General features: G+C 43.2%; 1 protein-coding gene across 2 annotated transcripts in view; it reads right to left on the reverse strand.

The window, feature by feature from the left end:
* The window catches only part of ASTN1 (astrotactin 1), a 323,652-nt gene that overhangs the window by 136,176 nt on the left and 168,808 nt on the right, over nucleotides 1–18,668 (reverse strand). For both annotated transcript variants that reach the window (XM_036835140.1, XM_036835133.1), the window contains exon 8: nucleotides 16,697–16,781. In XM_036835140.1, the coding sequence (XP_036691035.1) occupies nucleotides 16,697–16,781 (85 nt within the window). The remainder of the gene's footprint in view (nucleotides 1–16,696; nucleotides 16,782–18,668) is intronic.

Genomic DNA, 18,668 nt, shown 5'->3' on the forward strand with positions numbered 1-18,668 from the left:
AGATAATACCTGGGGGTAACAGGATCACAGATGAGGGTCGCTTTGTGAAGACTGGGTAGAGTCAGATAGATATCTCAGGGGGGGCTATCCGGATGCAGACTTAAATAGTAAGCAGGGAATAGGCAGGGAAGTTTGGAGTAGGCTAGGAATTGAGGTAAGAAAAGCCATTCCAGGCACAGCACACCCTCTAAGCAAATACACAGACATGTGGTATAGCATGGTGCACACATGGGCTCTATAACAGATTCAGTGTCATTGGAACCTAAAATTCTGGGCAGAGAATGGTTGGAGATGCTGAGCTGAAGGGGTTGGTGCGAATCAGGTCAGAAAGAGCCTGTAGGCCACCTTAGAAAGGCCCAAATTTATCCTGTAGGGCCATAGGTTTTGTTGGCAGGCTTTAGGCAGGGTGTTAAAATGAACAGCTCATTTACATGGATCTTTTTGGTGACTGAAGAGGAAGGATGTGAGGCCAAGTCAGGGGGCAGGGAGCCTATCATGTGGTCCAGGTGAGAGATAAAGCACTGGCCTGAGAGAGTAGGGGTGCAGGTGAGGCCGTGCGTGTGCGATGGGCCTTTGGACAAATGTTACAGTGGTGAAGAGGAGAAGCTGGAGCCCACCAGGGGCATCCCGTGGTCCTCAGCAAGGTCCCCAGAGATCTGCACTCAAATGCTCCCCTTAAGAATTCCTTCATGGGGCTCCACCAACTGATCTTCCAAACGCGGAGCGGGTTATTCTGGTCACAGCCCTGGGACTTCAGTGCTGAAACCTCAGGCTCAGGTTCACGCAGAAATCTAAGATCTGGGTCTAAGTGAATGGCTCTGTTAAACATTATTTCATTCATAATCATCACTGAACTTCCAAAGGACTAAGAGACTGAAAGTCAGAAATTAAGAGGCTGCCCAGGTAAATGACAAGTGAGAGGCAAGGCCAGGATACAAATCCAGGTTTCTGTAACTAAAGTCCAGGATCTCTCTCTCTCTCTCTCCACATGTCTTTCACACACACACACACACACACACACACACACACACACACAATTTTAACTTCACAGCAGATTCCTCATAGTCATTATCAAGTACATGCTAAGTGTCTAGAGCCTCAGAGCCACTTTTGTTACCTTCCCAACCCCCATCCCATAGGGCCTTAGATTATAGACTGGAACCTTAACCATGTCCTACATTTCATATCCCTGGCCCTAGCAAGTTTAATTGTTAAATTTGTTAAAACTGAAAGAACAGGGAGAGGTTCTGTGATAGCATCACCAGCCCTCTCCCTGGGCTTCAGTTCAAAGGGATCGCGGCCCAGGGCCAGAGGAGAGAACAGTGGACTTAATGCACTTGTAGGCTCTTCTCTCTCTCCCTCTGCAATCCTCTGGTGAGCAAGGGCACAGCAGGGGTTGCTGGGAAACGGAATCTTTGATGATGTGCTCTCCCTGCTGTGAAGACTAATGACTTCAAAGAGGGCATCCTGCCACGATAGGGGCTTGCGTGGAAAATCTGACTGCAGTGTAATTAGGCAAGAGGCTTGAGTTTAGGCTGCTGTGCTCAACCGCACCCTCCTCTGCCTGGTGGAAAGCACAATTTGGGGAAGGGAGAGACAAAGCTTTTGAAGAACAGGAGTGCGTCTTCACGATGCATTGATGCTGGCAGAGAGGAAAAGTTCAAACCAAACCAAACAAAGAGACCCAGCCTAGTCAGTGGTCAAAATGGAAAGATTTTAAATAACGGAAGCAGGACCTCCCTCCTGAAAACCATCCCCCTGGCAGGTATTATGATACCTGCTGCTAGATTCTCTGACTCTCGGAGGAAGGGCCATCTGATCCCCTTGCCACCTGGCATTACCAACACCCTCCATGAGCTAGACACTCTTGCTTTCCATGGTTCTGTCGTTTACCTCTTACTACAACCCTATGAGGTAGGTACTATGATCACGCCTGGTTCACAGGGGAGGAAGCTGCGGTACAGACAACTTAAGCAGTTTGACCAAGGGAAGTGGGTACAGCCAGTAAGTGGTAGAGCCGGGATTGAGACTCAGGTGGTCTGCTTGTATAGTTTTAACCATTATGTTCTACGGGCTCAATTCCTAATGTATTTAAGCTCCTAGTGGGTTGGACCTTATAGGACTATTGTGAGCCTGGAATAGGGTGTCCAGCACAAAGGAAGTCCTCAGTAGAAGTGATGTGTTGTGAGTGATCTCAAGGTGATCTCCTTCCTGCCTCCAACGTAAATACAGTAAGTCCCCTACATACGAACCTTCAAGTCGCGAACTTTCAAAGATGCGAACGTGCCCCTGTATGCCAGCTGCTGTACTGTGCTACTGTACTTTTCAAGGTACTGTACTGTAAGATTAAACATGTTTTCTTTATTTTTGTGGGTTTTGTTTTTTATGTATTATTTGCGTGAAAAGTATTATAAACCTATTACAGTACAGTACTATATAGCTGACTGTGTTAGTTGGGTAACTTTGTTGGACTTTACAAATTATGAACATGCTCTCAGAATGGAACTCGTTTGTATGTAGGGGACTTACTGTATCTTTTCTATTAGTTCATTTCTCATAATGCTTGGAATCTCATGAGCAGCAATTATTTAATTTTTATGGAGCACCTACTACATGCAAGACACTCTGTACTTGAGAATGAGACTCAAAATTAAGCCCTTGCGCTACAAGTCTTATTGTCTACAAGGAGTCAAGACAAGTCTAGGGATATAAACAAGGCCCCATGTGCCAGTGGCCACAAGAGAGAGTTACAGGCCTGAGGCAGCCCAAAGGACGAAAGGGTGGCTTCAAATTGGAGAATAGGGAAAGCTTTATAAAGGAGCAGGTATTTGGGCTGCACCTGGGAGACTGGGAATGAGGAGGGGCATTGGAGGGAGAGAACTGCAGGGGAAGAGATGTCCTGAGCAAAAGTGGGGAGAAGATAAAGTAAAAGGTCAGTGTGATCAAGAGCAAGCAGTTCAGTCAGGCTGGAAACAAATGCTGGGAGCCTTGAGAGCTAGGAGGGACCTATCCTGAGAGGCTCTATGGTGGCCAAACTCATCCTCATGCATCCCACTGAGGGCCTGGACTGAGAATCAGACTGCTGGGTTCATCCCTTCTTCTCCCACTGCTACTGTGCGTTCTGAGCAAGTGATTGAATCCTCTGTGCCACTGCTTCCTCATCTGCACAGTGTGAGGAAGGGATGCTGTGAACACTCACAAAGCATCTACAGATAATGCCTTCACATAGAAAGCACTCAGTGAGATTTCCTATTATCATTTAAATGAGGTAACAGATATAAAGCACCTGGAAGAGAACCTGACCCACGGAAGGAGCCCATGACGCGCTGACCGCCTCCCCTTGCTCGGGTGGAGCACCGCAACAAGTACCTCTCTACATGTACTTCATTGACGCCTGAAGCGGCTCATTCCTCTGGGCTAAGCTCCACCTCTGCACAGGCTTTCGAAGAGCAAATGCTTCTGGGACCTGGGAGGAAAAGCCCCTTAAGTGGCTGACAGTGGAGAGAAGATGGTGACACTAGCTCAATCCCCCAAACTGGAGAACTGAGAACATGCGGTGGAGGGTGATCCTGACCATCGTGCCTGCAGCCAGCTCAGCTGCCTGACTTGCATTACTTCAGAGAAGGGAGTGTGGAGGATGGGGCAAGACACCAGAAAAGGGGGCATCTGCTGCCCACAAATCTGCTTGCTCATAGAGTAAATCCTTTCCTTGTCAGGCAGCACCCTGTGAGTTATATGCACGGACTCCAGACAGACAGCCTAGGTTTGAATCCCAATTATGGCACTTACTATGGTGCAAGCTTTGGCTAAGTTACCAAGCTTCTTGGTGCATCAGTCTCCCCATCTGTAAAAAGGGATAGCTTCAAAGAGTTGTGTTAAGATTAAAATATATAAGCTCTTAGAAATGTGCCAGACACAGTGTAAACTCTCAGTAAATATTAGCTCTTACTATGACCTTTCCCTTCACTTATCAGGTAGGAAATTGTTGAGAGTCACATCGCTGGAACTCCTTGTGAGGCAAGACTCTTAATGAGATAAAACTGCATGGCCTGGAGGAATAGATGGTCTAAGAGCCACAAGTGTGGAAGCAAAGTTTCAGCAGCTTTGGGCTCTTTAGAGAAAGAGGATGGATCAATATAAAAAAAACAAGAATGCCAAGATGTCTAAGAGCTAGACTGGATTCACTAACAAGCGGGGTGTCCCAAGCTAGACTCATGACCATTTTTGATGGCATCTCTAGGTCAGCATTTCAAAGGGCAGCACAGAAGTCAACTACCCTGATTTCAGAAAGGCATTCATTCCCTGACTTAGAAAATGTATTGAGCACCCATTCTGGGCCAGACACTTGACAAAATCTTTTATATAGATTAGATAGAAATATGAAGGTTGAATGATTATACAGCTGATGAATTTCTGTGTAATTGAACAAATGTAACCAACAAGTTTCGAGTAAGGGGTCAAGGTCAACCTGCAGGAAAGTCTCTGATGGGAGCAGGGCTTGGTGGTGTTCTCTTTAACAATTTCATCAGTTACCTGAAGAAGGTCACTGAAGCTGTGTTAATTAAGTTCACAGATAACATGAAATAGCAGGGACAGCTAATACATGGGATAACAAAAGTCAAGATCCAAAGGATTTCAATGGCTACAAGCTAAAATTTAATAAGAGTTTTATATAAGACCTGAATTTAGGTTAAGAAAGTTGACTTCAGTCTTAAATATACTTTCTCTTTTTGACAGCAGTCCCTGTGAAAAAGACCTTTAGTTGACCATAAACGAAATATAAGCTAACATTATGGCTGTTAAAGGACCTAACACAAACTTAGCTTGGAATTCATTAATAGAAAATGCAGGGGAAGAAACAGGCATGATATATTCTATCGGGTGATTTCATTAGCCCTGGGTAACATCATCTGAAAGGTATAATGACAAACTAGGGAGATGCAGAAAGCAGTGGGTAGGATCTTTAAGGGATTCAGGAAAATTGCAATCTAAAGAATAGCTGAAGGAATTAGGTATATTCAGCAGAGAAGGCTTGGGGAGGAGAGATCATCGTTAACTATCTGAAACATTAACGTGTAGCCAGACCATATATGGTGGCCCCATTTGTTCACAGGCATCCACCCCACACTCTGCAACAGATAAGCACATTTTTCTAACCCACATAAAGGCACCGTATAAGCTAGCAGTCCTGAGCACAGAAGAAGGAAATCAACATATTCTTTATTGTTCCAAAGGACAGAGCTGACCAAATGGATCGAAGTTAGAGGAAAACATATTTTGGCTCAGCCTGAAGGATAACTGTCTAAGAATCTGCATTACAACAACGATATGAGCTGCCTTTTCCAAGAACATAGCCTTCGTCACTGATAGTATTCAGGTGGCCATCTGCTAGAAAGGCTGTGGAGGGATTCCTATACCAGGTGGCAGGTGAGATGATATGACCTTGAGGTGGGCTCCCAGCTCTGAGTGTATAGAATTGTGAGTGATTCAGCTGATATTCTTACTCCTACTTCCTGAAATTACAGAGGTGAGTCACCACTCTCATAAGAGAGTCTAAAGATCCAATTAGGTTCAGAAAGCAGAAGTCTGTGTATGTCTTGCCCAAAGATGACCACATGCCTTTATTTATTTTAAAAATATTTATTGAGTACCTACTACGTGCCAAGCAGTGTGTTAGGGTCTGACAATGCAATGATAGATAAGACATTGTTTATGCCTTCGTGGAATTTACATTCTAGAGGTGGATTACTCTAAACCCAACTTGCCAAACTGATGTTAAGATCTCATCATTTGGAGGCAGTTCAAAGAACATAAATGAGGCTATGACCAATGCAAAACATCATCAATGGGATACTTGATGCCATCACTTATTTAAGTGCTTACATATTTTATGTAACATTATTGAGTGCAACATTCTTATTTTTACTGAAAAGGAAATAGAGGCTCAGAAGAGTTATGAAGCTAGCCAAAAACAGAGCGCTTTTAGTAGAAGAAACGAGATTTGAGCTCAAGCCTGTCTGACTGCAACTCTGTGCTCTTCCCATTGTGCTATGCTGGCTCCCATACAGATAAAAATATGAGCAGGTGAACATAAACTCTCTAGGAAGTGAGGTATCCCCAGCCTCCTGGTTAAGATGAGATCATTTGACCAAGGCTATTAAGTGAAGTCTGGTTAACAATATTTAAGACTATACCTGGAAAGAAGAACCTCTGAACATATCCCACACTACCTTCTTTCCAGGCCAAGTAGTCTGAAGAAAATGGATGGCCCCATCCTTCAAACGTGAAGATCTCACTCCTGACCCACCGGGCAAAGGCTCTGGAATCTTTGCCAATAGTAAGGACTTGCCTAGGTGTTTTAGTCTCCCACATTTGTGCCAGTAAATGGGCACATGCAATGCCTGCATAGGGTCCATGGTGAAGAGTGTGCCATGGCCTCTGCTACAATGGGCCATCTTGATTTGAATCCACAGTTGTGGTTTTACACTGGCCAGAGCACAGAGCTACTCAGTAACAGGTGCCCGGTCCCGACAGTTACCATCCTAGAGCATTTACTGTGTTTAGGCCTCCAGCTAGGTCCCTCTAGTGACGTGTCACTTTCCCTAGGACTCTACATCATTCTGGAAGAGATACTTAACTACAGACTACATACTTGCCATTGTTTTAATCAAGGCATTGACTCAAGGATCCCCTGCCCCCAGAGCCTCAAGGCCGAATTGTAGCCTCTCTCCTGCTTTCATTTTGAGACTCTCAGAACAGTAGCCCTTGAGGGGTTTGGCAACAGAAAGTTCTCCTTAGGGACCGAGATTCTCTTTTCTTGCCAATGAGACTTTTAATATTGCTGCAATATTCAATAGATCACCAGTAAAATGGGGAAAACAATAGTTTCTACTCATAGTGTTGAAATGAGAAATAACTTTGTTGGTACATGAAAAGAACTTAGAGGGCTGGTTGAAGCATCCCAAGAACTATATGTGTCAGCTATTATTATTACTATATTAGTAGCACGACTATTACTACTGCCCCTGAAGGGTAGAGTGTGGGGAGTGCTATAATACCAGGCGTGCAAAGTACTACGGCTCACTGGCTTTGATGTTAATTTAACTCCAGGTAGGCTTCTCTCAGTGTGGAATATGTTCCCATTTGTGACCATCCCACCACGGTGAGCACTCACTCCATTTAAAGTCATCCTTCTCATGTGGAAGGAATATAACAAGGCCTAAACAGACTCACGGATATACAGAACAAACTAGTGGTTACCAGCTGGGAGAGGGAAGGGGGTAGGAGCAAGACAGGGGTAGGGGATTAAGAGGTACAAACTACTATACAAACAGGGATGTATGGCAATGTTTTATAATAACTCTGAATGGAGTGTAATCTATAAAAATATTGAAGCACTATGTTGCACACCTGAAACTAATATGATATTGTGAATCAACTATACTTCAATAAAAAAATAAATACAGACATAAATAAAGTCATCTTTCTCATTTGGTTATAAGCAATGGAATCTCTGCTGTACATCAGCATTGGAGGAAGTCCATGCCGGGCACTGTGGTCTGGGCAGCCACACGGAAATCCTCCACCTCCAGGGCTAATTGGGCTAGTGCAGCACTGGGGCATTGAACAGCTGTCCACGGCCTCCTTTCACAGTCCTGCACAACAGAAATCTGGGGACTCTCCTCCATCCAAAGATCTTAGATCCAAAAGCCAACCTCAACTGGAAAGCCTGGTTTCCAGGCTCTCTCTCCTTCAGCCAACCATGCTACTCTCAGTGTGGAAAACCATGTGGAAAGGTTAATAAACTTGATGGGAAGAAGAGTACCAGGGAAGGAAAAGATTATTCCAATTGTTGAGCGGCATCGTGGTCTAATGAAAAGAGCCCAGATGTTGGCATCAGGCAATTCTGTTCACCACTGTGACCCTGGTCACCATACTGCTGAGCCTCACATAATAATAGGCACCTTTCTCATTACATATACATACATATATATGTATGTGTATATATGAATATATATATTTTAAAAAGCAAGAGATATAACAATATAGTGTGATTTTTGTTAAAAAAAAATATTATCCCTAAACAAACAAAAGAGTTCAGAATGAGTTCCCTCCAGGGGATGCCACTTCAGGTGGCTTGGATTATCTTCTTTTTACTGCTCTGTGGGTGATAATTTTTTTTTTTTAGATTTTCTACTAATTATATGCATTCCTTTTATAAAAACAACAACAAAAAAGATAAAATAAAAACCAAGACATGCAGTGACAAAATGTTTGCTCTCCAATTCCTGAGATTATATAAAGTTAAAACTTAGGAAAAAATAATTGTAGTGTGAATGTTCGAAGCAGAATTCAAAGTTCTTATCTAGGAAGAATAAACCTTAAGATGACTTTTACTGAAATTGTTTTCACAGAAATTGCAGGTGGAATAAACGCTACTAACTGCTCACCTCTTAACCAGTTTGGAGGCTTTTTATCAAGATTAGTGATGATATTAAAAACAAAAACAAAAACACTGAGCCCAGAATTACACGCTTAATAAATGGCAGCAATTAATCAGCATTATCTGAGGGACTGCTCAAAATCTTCAGTGACACTGAAGTTGTACTGCATTAAATATTGTGCTGAATTCAAGGGTCACTTCTTGGTGTTCATCCAGCCCTTTGTTATACACAAACTTACAGAGATGTTTACATTAGAGGAATTTGACCTGAACGTTAGACCCTGAGCCACTTTCTTCTTTCCTCCAAAACCAGGTTTTCAGCTGAGGGTTTTCAGTTAGACATTAAGAATAACTTCCCCAGAGAAAACGTTTTGAGAAGAATAATATACTACAAAGACACTTTTAAAGCTTCCTTCTTAAATTTCCCCCAAATTTTGTTGTTACAAAAGTAATAAATGCTCATTGTTAAATTACGAAAGAGAACAAAAATGCATTCAAATTTAAGGGGAGCAGTGGAAAGCAAAACTTTTGATGCATAGAGAAAGAAATTGGGAAGAAATATGACAAAATGGTAATGGTAGTTTTCTCTGAGCCTGGGATAATGAGTGGATTTTTTTCTATTTATTTTAAAGAAAAAAAAAGATAAATAGCCAAGATGTCCAAAGCCAGGGAAGATGACAGTACTCTCAAACCTAGTATTCTTAGACCGAAACCCAAAGAAGCTGCAGGTCCAGGGAGCATTCCTAGTAGAAAACATCAATGCATTCAGTAGAATATATAAATTCAGGACACTCTCTGGAAAGCCTGGGCCAAACATAAAACATTAATTTCTATAAAATGGAAACAATTTATCTTCCATTCTCGAGCAGATGGGAGGGTAAATCGAGGTTGATTTTTTCACCCTGGTGGTCATATCGGAGGAAATATGAGTGTTCCCGCCTCCGGCACTGTTTAAAATAAGTCTCTTGGTGCCGTGACTGGACTAGTCAGAGAGAACACTGTGGACGTTTCACTCTCCTCCAGGGGAGGAGGAGTACTGTAGGGGACTGCAGACACTTGTCGTGTGGGGAAGGGTGGGATGAAGCTGAGTCCCCTCGCTGCCCTGGGGAGGAGGACGCAGAGAAGCAGGTGGGGAATGCCCACCTCTCATCCACAGCTGATGACTGACTTCCAGAATGTCACAGGCTTATCACACTGGGCTCTCTTTGCAATCAGTATTTACCCAACTGATTTATCTCCAATACCCACCTGTCACTATAAAGCTTGGCCACCAGCTATGTGACCTTGAGCAAGTTTCTTCACCTCTCTGGCCCTCTATTTCCCCATCAGTAAAACACAAGAATCCTTTGAGGATGCACTCAGCCACTAGTCTACAAACCCATTATTTTCATCAGAGGGGATGGTGCACTGGTAAGAGGATGCCTTCCTGGTGGGGATGTGGAGACTCCGCACCTTGCTTAGGAAGGGCCTCTTAAGTCTGGTTGGGCTGCAGAAGCATTTGGGGGAGCTTTTCATCTGTACAGAGACTGGGCCCTCTCCCAGACCCATGAGATTAATATATCTCTTGGGGTAGCAATCGGAAATCAGTATTTTAAATAAGCTCCCCAGATGATTCTTAAGTATTTGCTCCATGAACTGGCATCAGGGAGTCAATTATTAGGCATATTTTGCTCTCTTATCATCTTGAGTAACCAAGAAGGTTACAGTTGCCTCTAAGAGGGGAGCAAAGGGCATCACCTAAAACAACCCCGGCCAAGGGCAGCTCTAGCTCCTCAAGTGCATTTGTGCAAATGAGAAAAAGGCGCGCATCAGGACAAATGTCCCCTGTGTCTCAGAGTTTGCTTTCCTGGGCCTGCAGGGGCGAGGTTTCACCCCTCAGCTGCTCTTTCCGCTAGATGTCTACCTGCAATGTACAAAGCATCTGGCTGTACTCAGCTGACTGACCACACACCTTTTGTGAAAATGGGTCAAATTAAACATGTTTCCACTTGAGCAAAATCCCTAAGAATGAGGTGCAGGGTCCCCCAAGACAACTGGGGGGACTTGATCCTGTTAAGCCCGTCTGAGGAGGTCCTGGTAGGTGGAGATCCACTTTCAACCACTCAGTTCCTGCCTGCTCACCCAGAGGGGGTCAGTTCTCCTTCTTTCTACAGAGCAATATTTCAGCTAGAATCAGGTTACAGCAGAGTTTCTAGCGAGAGAAGGAACTAGGAACTTTAGGTTTAGTACTAAGAGGTAAGATGACCTGTTTGACACTGAAATGGGTGGGAGAAAGGACAGCCACATTTCCACTGACTCCTGGGGGAAGAGGAGGAGATGCAAGTAAAGGAAAAGGGAGGGAAGAAAAGAAGAATGAGAAATAAAGGGCCAAATAAAAACACTGGAAACCCTTGCTAGGAATAAGTGAATAAGTGAGAGGTAATTAGAAAGAGTCACACACGCACGCACGCACACGCACACACACACACACACACACACACAGAGAAAAAAGGACAATAAAAAGAGAGCTAATGGGAGGATAATCCCATTTGTGCCTGGCATGGCAATGACAGGAGCTGGGCACAGACAATGAAGTTGGGGCTGGAGGGAAGGGGAGGAGGGCACCCAGAGATAAAAGAGCAGCAGCAGGCTGGCCTGCAAATCTTGTCTGAGGGGCTGGAGGAAGGTGAATAGGGCATCACTGATGCAGAGACAGGCATGGGGGTGGGGAAATAAAAGCCAGATGACGAGCTAGAAATGGACAAATGAAAGTCAGGAAATGTCAAATGTCATGCAGGACTGTCTGACTCCATCTGAGTCACTTCTGACGAGACTTTGGGAAGGTCAAAGAAGGCCAAACACTGCCCAAGACCTGGGCTGGGAATCAGAGCTACCCCCTAGCATTCTAGTCACTGCCATACAATGGTTCAGCATTTGCACTCTGATGGTCTGACAGCTGAGAGAATGTTCTTGCTCAGCTTTCGGTGGCCAGAAGGTGCGAATAGGTTTTAGATCATTTTGAATAATCAGTGCAGGTTGGTCTCCGCTAACACCTAGAACTCAGGGGCAAACGCATCCTCTCTAGCGGGCTGTGGTCATTTTTCCGTGAGTGGTCTCTAGGGAAATGTTTAGGATGGCATCATTCAGACAGACCCAAATAAAATTACCTTCTGTCAAGGACGTTTTGGAGCAAGACCGAGGGGCTGAGGTCAACCATGACAAACACGGTCCCCATTCTTGGCTTGAAAAGGAAACTGGATTCTATGGTGTGGGGCATTTGTTCCTTACACAGATTTAGAATCCCTAAGCAGGGATCCCTGGGAGGGTGAGTAGCAGGGATGAGTTGTAGAAAGAGAAAGAACAGTACAAACCTGGGACAACGGAAAGGCCATATTAAGGTGGCACGGGCTACGTACGAGTGTGTGAGTGTGTGTGTGCGTGCATGCGCAGGCACAAGCACACACGTGTACTAGTCTGGGGGGATGTCATGGTAAGTAGGTAAGTATGTTGCCTCCTGAGCAGGCAGTGAAACAAGTGCTCTGATGAGCAGGACTATTCCTGACAACAGCTTCTAAAACCTTGGAGAAACACCTGTTCATTTTCCACAGCTGGTCTTTTCCCATCTCATAAATTATCACCCTATCCCCATTCTTCAGCACTGAAATCTAGTAATATGTTCTCTAGTGGGGAATCTCCCTGGTATTGCCCTCTGTATCTGAGATGCCAGAATAAGAAATCAGGCTATTATTTACTGGGAATCTTCAAATGCATGAATTTAATCTGACTGTGGTGTTCTGAAAAATGTATCTAGAGGCCACTGGGTATACTCTTAATTTAACAAAAAACATTATTAGAGCCTTTCTTAATAATCTCCAAAGTAGCTAAATAAATTTGTTTTTTCTCTTCTAATATTTTCATGTAAATCATCTCTCTTGCCTCCTCCACCCTCATTTATTGGTTTCATTTCTTGTCTGTGAAATTTTTTAATTTGTCCTTGTTGTCCTAGCAGACAAATATCACATAGAGACACTAACAGTCCCCGGCTGTGTCTGTGAAGCCACAGGGTTGGGAGGCTGAGCAGCTGTGAATTCACACAGGTTAGACAGAGATGTGGTGAAGCCCTGCACTAGGGCAGTATCCTTCCATCCTGGGTCCTCTGCTGGGCACCTGGGTCACCAGGGGTGCTGGGGCAGGCAATGATTGATTTTGCTGCCAACCTCAAAGACCAAGGATGTAACCTCAAACATCCCATGTTCTTTTAATAACTCATTAGAAGTCTGTCATCCATGACTTTGTTTAAATCTTTTTGAAGCTACTTTTACTTTTAGTGAATCAGAGCCTCTTGTGTAACGAGTTCAGTGATTTTACAACCTGCCACCCTGAATCCTGTCACCTGGGTGAACTACAGTGGCTGGCTTTATCACCAAGATTCACACACGAATGTCTCAACTAGCCTCACTTCTCCTTGGGCATTTCTGGCAAAACCAGAGTCACCAAAAATGGCTGCAACCCCCTCGATTAACATGTCTTGTACATATGGTCCCCAATTTTCCGTCACTCTTTGCTGTTTGGTCTTCAAAACTTTTATCTACAGGATAATTTTAAGACTGCTTTATTTGCAGGATCCAGATAAATAAAACCTTAGATAGTCTTGAGAGGTTTTTTTTGTGTGTTTGTTTTGGTTTTTGTTTTCTTTTTAGGATTGTTTTAATTTCTTTTGAAGGGTCCAGAAAAATAATGTGTAGTGAGGGAATAGCCCTCCACATATACAGACACCTCCTGCTGACAATTCTAGGGGTGTACACGTGGAGCTTTAAGGTTCAAAGCCTTAGTAAGCAAGAGCTCTTCAAGATCTAGTCTTTACCCACCTTATCAGCCTCTTCTCCTGTCTCTATAAACTGCACCCGTGAGCTACACTGAGTTATTTGTTTGCCATTCCTGGAAAAACCATGCTTCTTAAGTCTCCATGCCTTGGCATATGCTGTTCTTTCTGCTTAGAATTACCTTCGTTACCTGTTAAATAGAACAGTTCAAGATCTAACTTCCTCATGAAATCCTATTCCAGATTCTTAGATGTCACGTGAGTCTTAAACTGTAATCCCACTGAACTTTGCTCAAACCTTTATTTTAACAGGTTTTAGAATTCACTGTAATTTTCTTGTTATGTGCCCATCTATCTATTCTAGACTATTAGTTCTTCCAGAGTACAGACAACATCTTCTTATAATTAGCAACCTACCTTATCCTGGGCCACGATGGGTAATACAGTGAATATCTGCTGAAAACATGAATGAGTGAGAGAGTAGATGAAGGAGTAGGGTGGGGAGAGGATTTCTATAAATAAACCAGCTCACTCACGTACACATACACACACACATCACACACACATGCACACATACAGGTCCAGGTAAACTGAAGCATAAAGCAGAGTCTGGATAAAGTTGCAGGTATAACTCCTCTGTCTCACAGAATCATCCATTTGTAATTTTTTGTATTAATGTCCTTGACCAATTTTCTTCCTTGTCTGAAAGTCATGACTGCTTGTTGATACTTTTGTCCTGGTACATTAACCTAGATTTTCACAAGGGAACTCATTTTAACTTTCACTGGCCTAGGATTTGGTTGTTTGACTTCAAAAGAATGTTCAGCTATTTTAATGTATGCAATATAGAATACTAAGTGAAAAACATAAATACCCATACAAGCTGTTCACCTCGACCTCCTGGACCATTAAATAAAATATTCAGGAAAATCAGGCCTACCACTGATTTTTCCATAATACCCCAGTACGTGTCATTAGTCAGCAATCTGTCAGGTACTTTTCAAGTGACAGTCTTCACGTTCAAATCAATTTTCATTAATTTTGTAAGAACCATTTAAAGAAACGTGGCATCAGATGCCTGATTTAAATCAAGATGTATGAATCTTCTACTTTTCATTTATCTTGTCATTTTATGAGGAAAATGCAGTCCTTCGTCTGGCACTTTTTTATATACATGTAAACATGCTGCTTATCATTCCTGGTTCCATTATTCTCATGATAGTCACTTTTTTTTCCCCTCCTAACAGTTGCTCCATTATTTTATTAGTGTCCAAAATGAGACCTTGTAGACAGTGATGATCAGAGAATAATGGAAATTAGAGATGGAAATGATAGATTAGGTCTCCTTGTCTGTTTCCTGGGGCTAATGTTCCTGTCAGTCTCTAACTCAGGGCTCTAACCTGTCTTATTTTAAATGACACCAACGTGGGGCCTCCACCATTTCCCTGGAGGCTCTTGTCTACGCCCAAGACTGTCTCTACACACAGCCAGAGGGAATGATGAAGCCTTGTGCAATTACCCAGTGAAGTCAGGCCCATCCTCACATGATCTGTCTACAAGGCAAGGGATGTGGAGGCTTGAGCGATTAGCCACCAAATCCAATCACTGCAGAGAGCCAGCCTGGATCATTCAGGGCACAGAAGTGAAAGGATTTTTTGTCACTGTTTACTTCAGCAGCAGGTATGCAGGCTAAGAGATAGAGAGCTTGTTATCCATCACCTTTTCCAATATTTTACTCGATATGAATCATAGTCAACTGAGATTTTCAGCCATCACATAAGCTAAAATCTTGGCTCCTTGGCAACTATGCAAACATGTCAGAGGGCAGAGAGTAAGGGGACTGAACTCACTTTACAGAGCCATAGCGAATGGCACTCTTTATTCAAACTCCGCTTGGCATCTATGAGCCAAGTTCTCTGCCCTTCCCACCAATCTTTCAACAACCGGCCACCTCATATGCATTTACCCTTCTCCAAACATCTTCCTCTACACTTTGTGGACTGCCTCCCTGATAAGATCCCAAATTCAGTGGAAAAACGGAGCCATCCTTCATTTTCACTAACAGAAAAATTTCATGGCATTTTGACTTCCCCCAAGTTTTCTGACCTGTGTCTCAGATATCCTTTCCTTAACTTCATTCTCTCTTGTCCTTATCCCTCAACTTCAACCTGTTCCAGCACATTTGCTCTCTTTGAACATCTACAGGCATCTATCATTCCTTGACTTAGTCATCAGCTGGTCAAGTCCTCTGAGTGGAGTTCTCCTTCCCCTTCATCATAAATCACTCCTTTGGGCTCTTCAATCATTTTTATTGCTCTTCTCCAAACTCTCACCCATTTTTCTCCATATTTATTGCTTTGAGAGTCCAGAACCACATTCAATATTCTAGGCTTGGGCTCCTCCAAATCATAGAGAGGAGGTTGAGCATCGAACTCAGGGCTAGGAGTCCCCCTTGGCGCCGTGGGAAGGGACGGTGATTTCTTTTCTCCACCTTGCCAGGCTACAAACACATTTCCACTCTGTAGTCCAAGCAATCATTCCGAGATGGCTTTTGCCTTGATTTCTTTCTAGTTTCCCCTGTCCCATTGATTGCTATTATTAGTTAGCGTTTATTGATCCCTGTCTTCCCACACACTCCTCCACAACCCAGCCAAGTCAGAAAGTAATCTCTCAGCACCCAAAACAAAGTAGGAAGTTGCTTTTAAAAGGCAACAGAAGATGGCTAGTGGTGATGGTGGCACAACAATGGGAATGTGCTTAATGCCACCGAACTGTACACCTAAGAATGGTGAAAATGATCATTTTTATCTTATGTATATTTTTTCTCCATGAAAAAATTCAAAAAAAGTAAAATGAATAAAATATAAAGCAATAGACAAGGTAACTATTTTATCCCAGTCGTCTGTGCTTGGGGAAAAGCAAAGGTCTTACAAGGAAATGGTAATTGGAGATCAGGCGAAAATCCTTTGACTCAATGCCAAGCACTCCCTGAGTCGTTGCATTTCACCCTCTCTGACAGTACTGGTGAAAACAAGTTTCCACTCATATCAGTCTTGCAAAGCTCACTGAGCTCTGGGAGAGCTACACTGGAGTCTGTGCGACTTCACGTGTCTCCAACAAAATCATCAGCTAAGTTCTGTCTGTGGAATCCCTGTGGCTGATGGCGGTGTGAAAAGGAAGAGAGGGACAGCTTGATCCCCAGGTCCCAGCTGGAGGCTTGGGGCTGCGAGTCAGAGGCATCGTCTCTGAACTCGTACATGGAGAGGAAGATGAGACGGACATCACTGGGATGGTGTAAACATGGAAACGCACAGTGACACGTTTACCCGTTTGCTGTTCAGAATAGAACCACCCTTTAGCTCTGTCCCTCTCCACGCAATTGCTCCATGTCACGTCTGCGTGAGGGAGCGGTGACGTCCGGGAACTGGCTAACTCGCCGTCCCCTCACTTACCCTTGGTTGGTTCCCCATTCATTCCGAATGCAAAGATGCTTGTGCACTGGATCCTTCATGTAACCCTCGTAGCAGAGGCATTCCCCTTAGAAGCAGGGTGAGGAAGAAGAAAAAGAAACAAGAAGAAATTGATTAACATGTCTGTGTTGGAGGAAATTAATATGAAATGATCACATCAAACTATCACTGGCACGGATGAGACCATAAATCCTATTATGCCATACATGCCCGTCTCCACTGCCCACGTGAAGGAACACACCACCAATCTCTCCATATTCACTACGTGATAACTTTCACTAGTTGAGGACACTAACATTTACAAAGCACCTATTACATGGGCTCTGCAGACACAAAGTCCAAGAACTCTTTGAGCAAAGGGACTTCTTAGTTGTTATTTTCTCAGTGGCCAGTATACTGTAAGACACATATTAGATGATCAACACATGTTTGAAGACCACATAAGTGAGTTATTTCATCAAATGTTTCTAAGAAATTTGAAAAGTACATATGATTAGCCATGCTATCCTGATGAGGGAAATCGAGGCTCAGAAGAATTATGGGATCTAGAGACAGATTTAAATGGTAGAGTTAATATTTGAACCTATGTCTGTCTGACTCCAGACCTTTTGTCCCAACCAGGCCATGCTGCTAGCCAAAGAACAACTGCTGTATTTAGAGGAGGCCACTTATACCTATCATAGTTTTATAAGAACTCTGGGTTTTTATTTTTCAGTGAAAATGGCTCATTATCTTGGTGCTGATAAACAGAAGGATCATCTATGTTTGTTTAGGATATCACTATGTTTCATTATCATTACTTACTTCAATAGTGTACCAAGAGGTCCACGACCCCTCTGGAGTCGTATGTGAAACTGTACATATGTGTATGTGCATCTTTCCTCAGCAGGCCTCCATAACATTCATCAGATTTATAAGCAAATCCAAGACCCCCAAAAGATTAAGAAGCATTGCTCTACTTAGTCTGACTTTGAAGAAAATTGTAACTGCTTCCTTATATTAATAATTCCTTAGGCAATGCTATGTATCCCTAAACTGCTGAGATCAGTTCCACTGAAGCACCGGTATTGTCTTTTTCACTGGCTGGTTATTTAATTTATACACAGTGAAAGAACAGAGTGTGACTTCCTAAAATTTGAAAATTACAAAGGTGCCAGACCCTACCTAGGGAAACAAAGGATAAGGTTTCTTTATCTTCCTGGGAAGAAACACTCAAAAAGGATATAGATGGAGTAATAGCTTTGAGAGCTATTCTCTCTTTTCAAAGATAAAAAACAATAAAAATGAAGTGAAGGGGCCTCACAGTTATGGGGGCAAGGATTGGGTAGGCTCTGAGCAAGAAGTTTTTGTTAGGATCTAAGTGCATCCATTCTTGTTGAGATTGACCTATAAGCTACTGTCCATCAGGGTCTCACTACCAGATAACTCTCGTCTTCCTCTCCAACACCTGCTCAGTCAAGGTGCTGAGGAGTGGAGTAGAAATGAGTAACGTAGTTTGTGAGGGATCCACAGGGAGTGTTAGATCAGTATTTTGTCTCCTGTATGACAAACTCAGGCTTCCATGCGGGCTAGATTCACAATAGGGTGAAACTTACTGGCTTCAGTGGTGCTGAGCTGTATCTAGGAACTGTCAGGGAGCTGGGAGTCGAACATAGGAAAACACAGCGGGAAATTCGGTAGCTGATGATAAGGCTTTCAGGTGAAGGCTGTTTCTCTGATAGAAGGAAAGATAACGAGGGCAAGGACCAGAGGAGGGCAAAAGAAGGGAAGTACCAGGAGCCAGGCTTCATACCGTATCAATTCCAAAGAAAGCATGGACTCTAGACTATAAGCTACACAAGAGCAGGAACAAGCTAGTTTTTCCTCTATTTGAGTAGACCTTTTATAAATACTGTATAATGGAAAATAAACAAATTAATTAAAGAGTGTGTCCCAAATTTATAGATACCATCAC

This window comes from Balaenoptera musculus, chromosome 1 (assembly GCF_009873245.2).
Source record: "Balaenoptera musculus isolate JJ_BM4_2016_0621 chromosome 1, mBalMus1.pri.v3, whole genome shotgun sequence".
In the NCBI taxonomy this organism is placed as follows: Eukaryota; Metazoa; Chordata; class Mammalia; order Artiodactyla; family Balaenopteridae; genus Balaenoptera; species Balaenoptera musculus.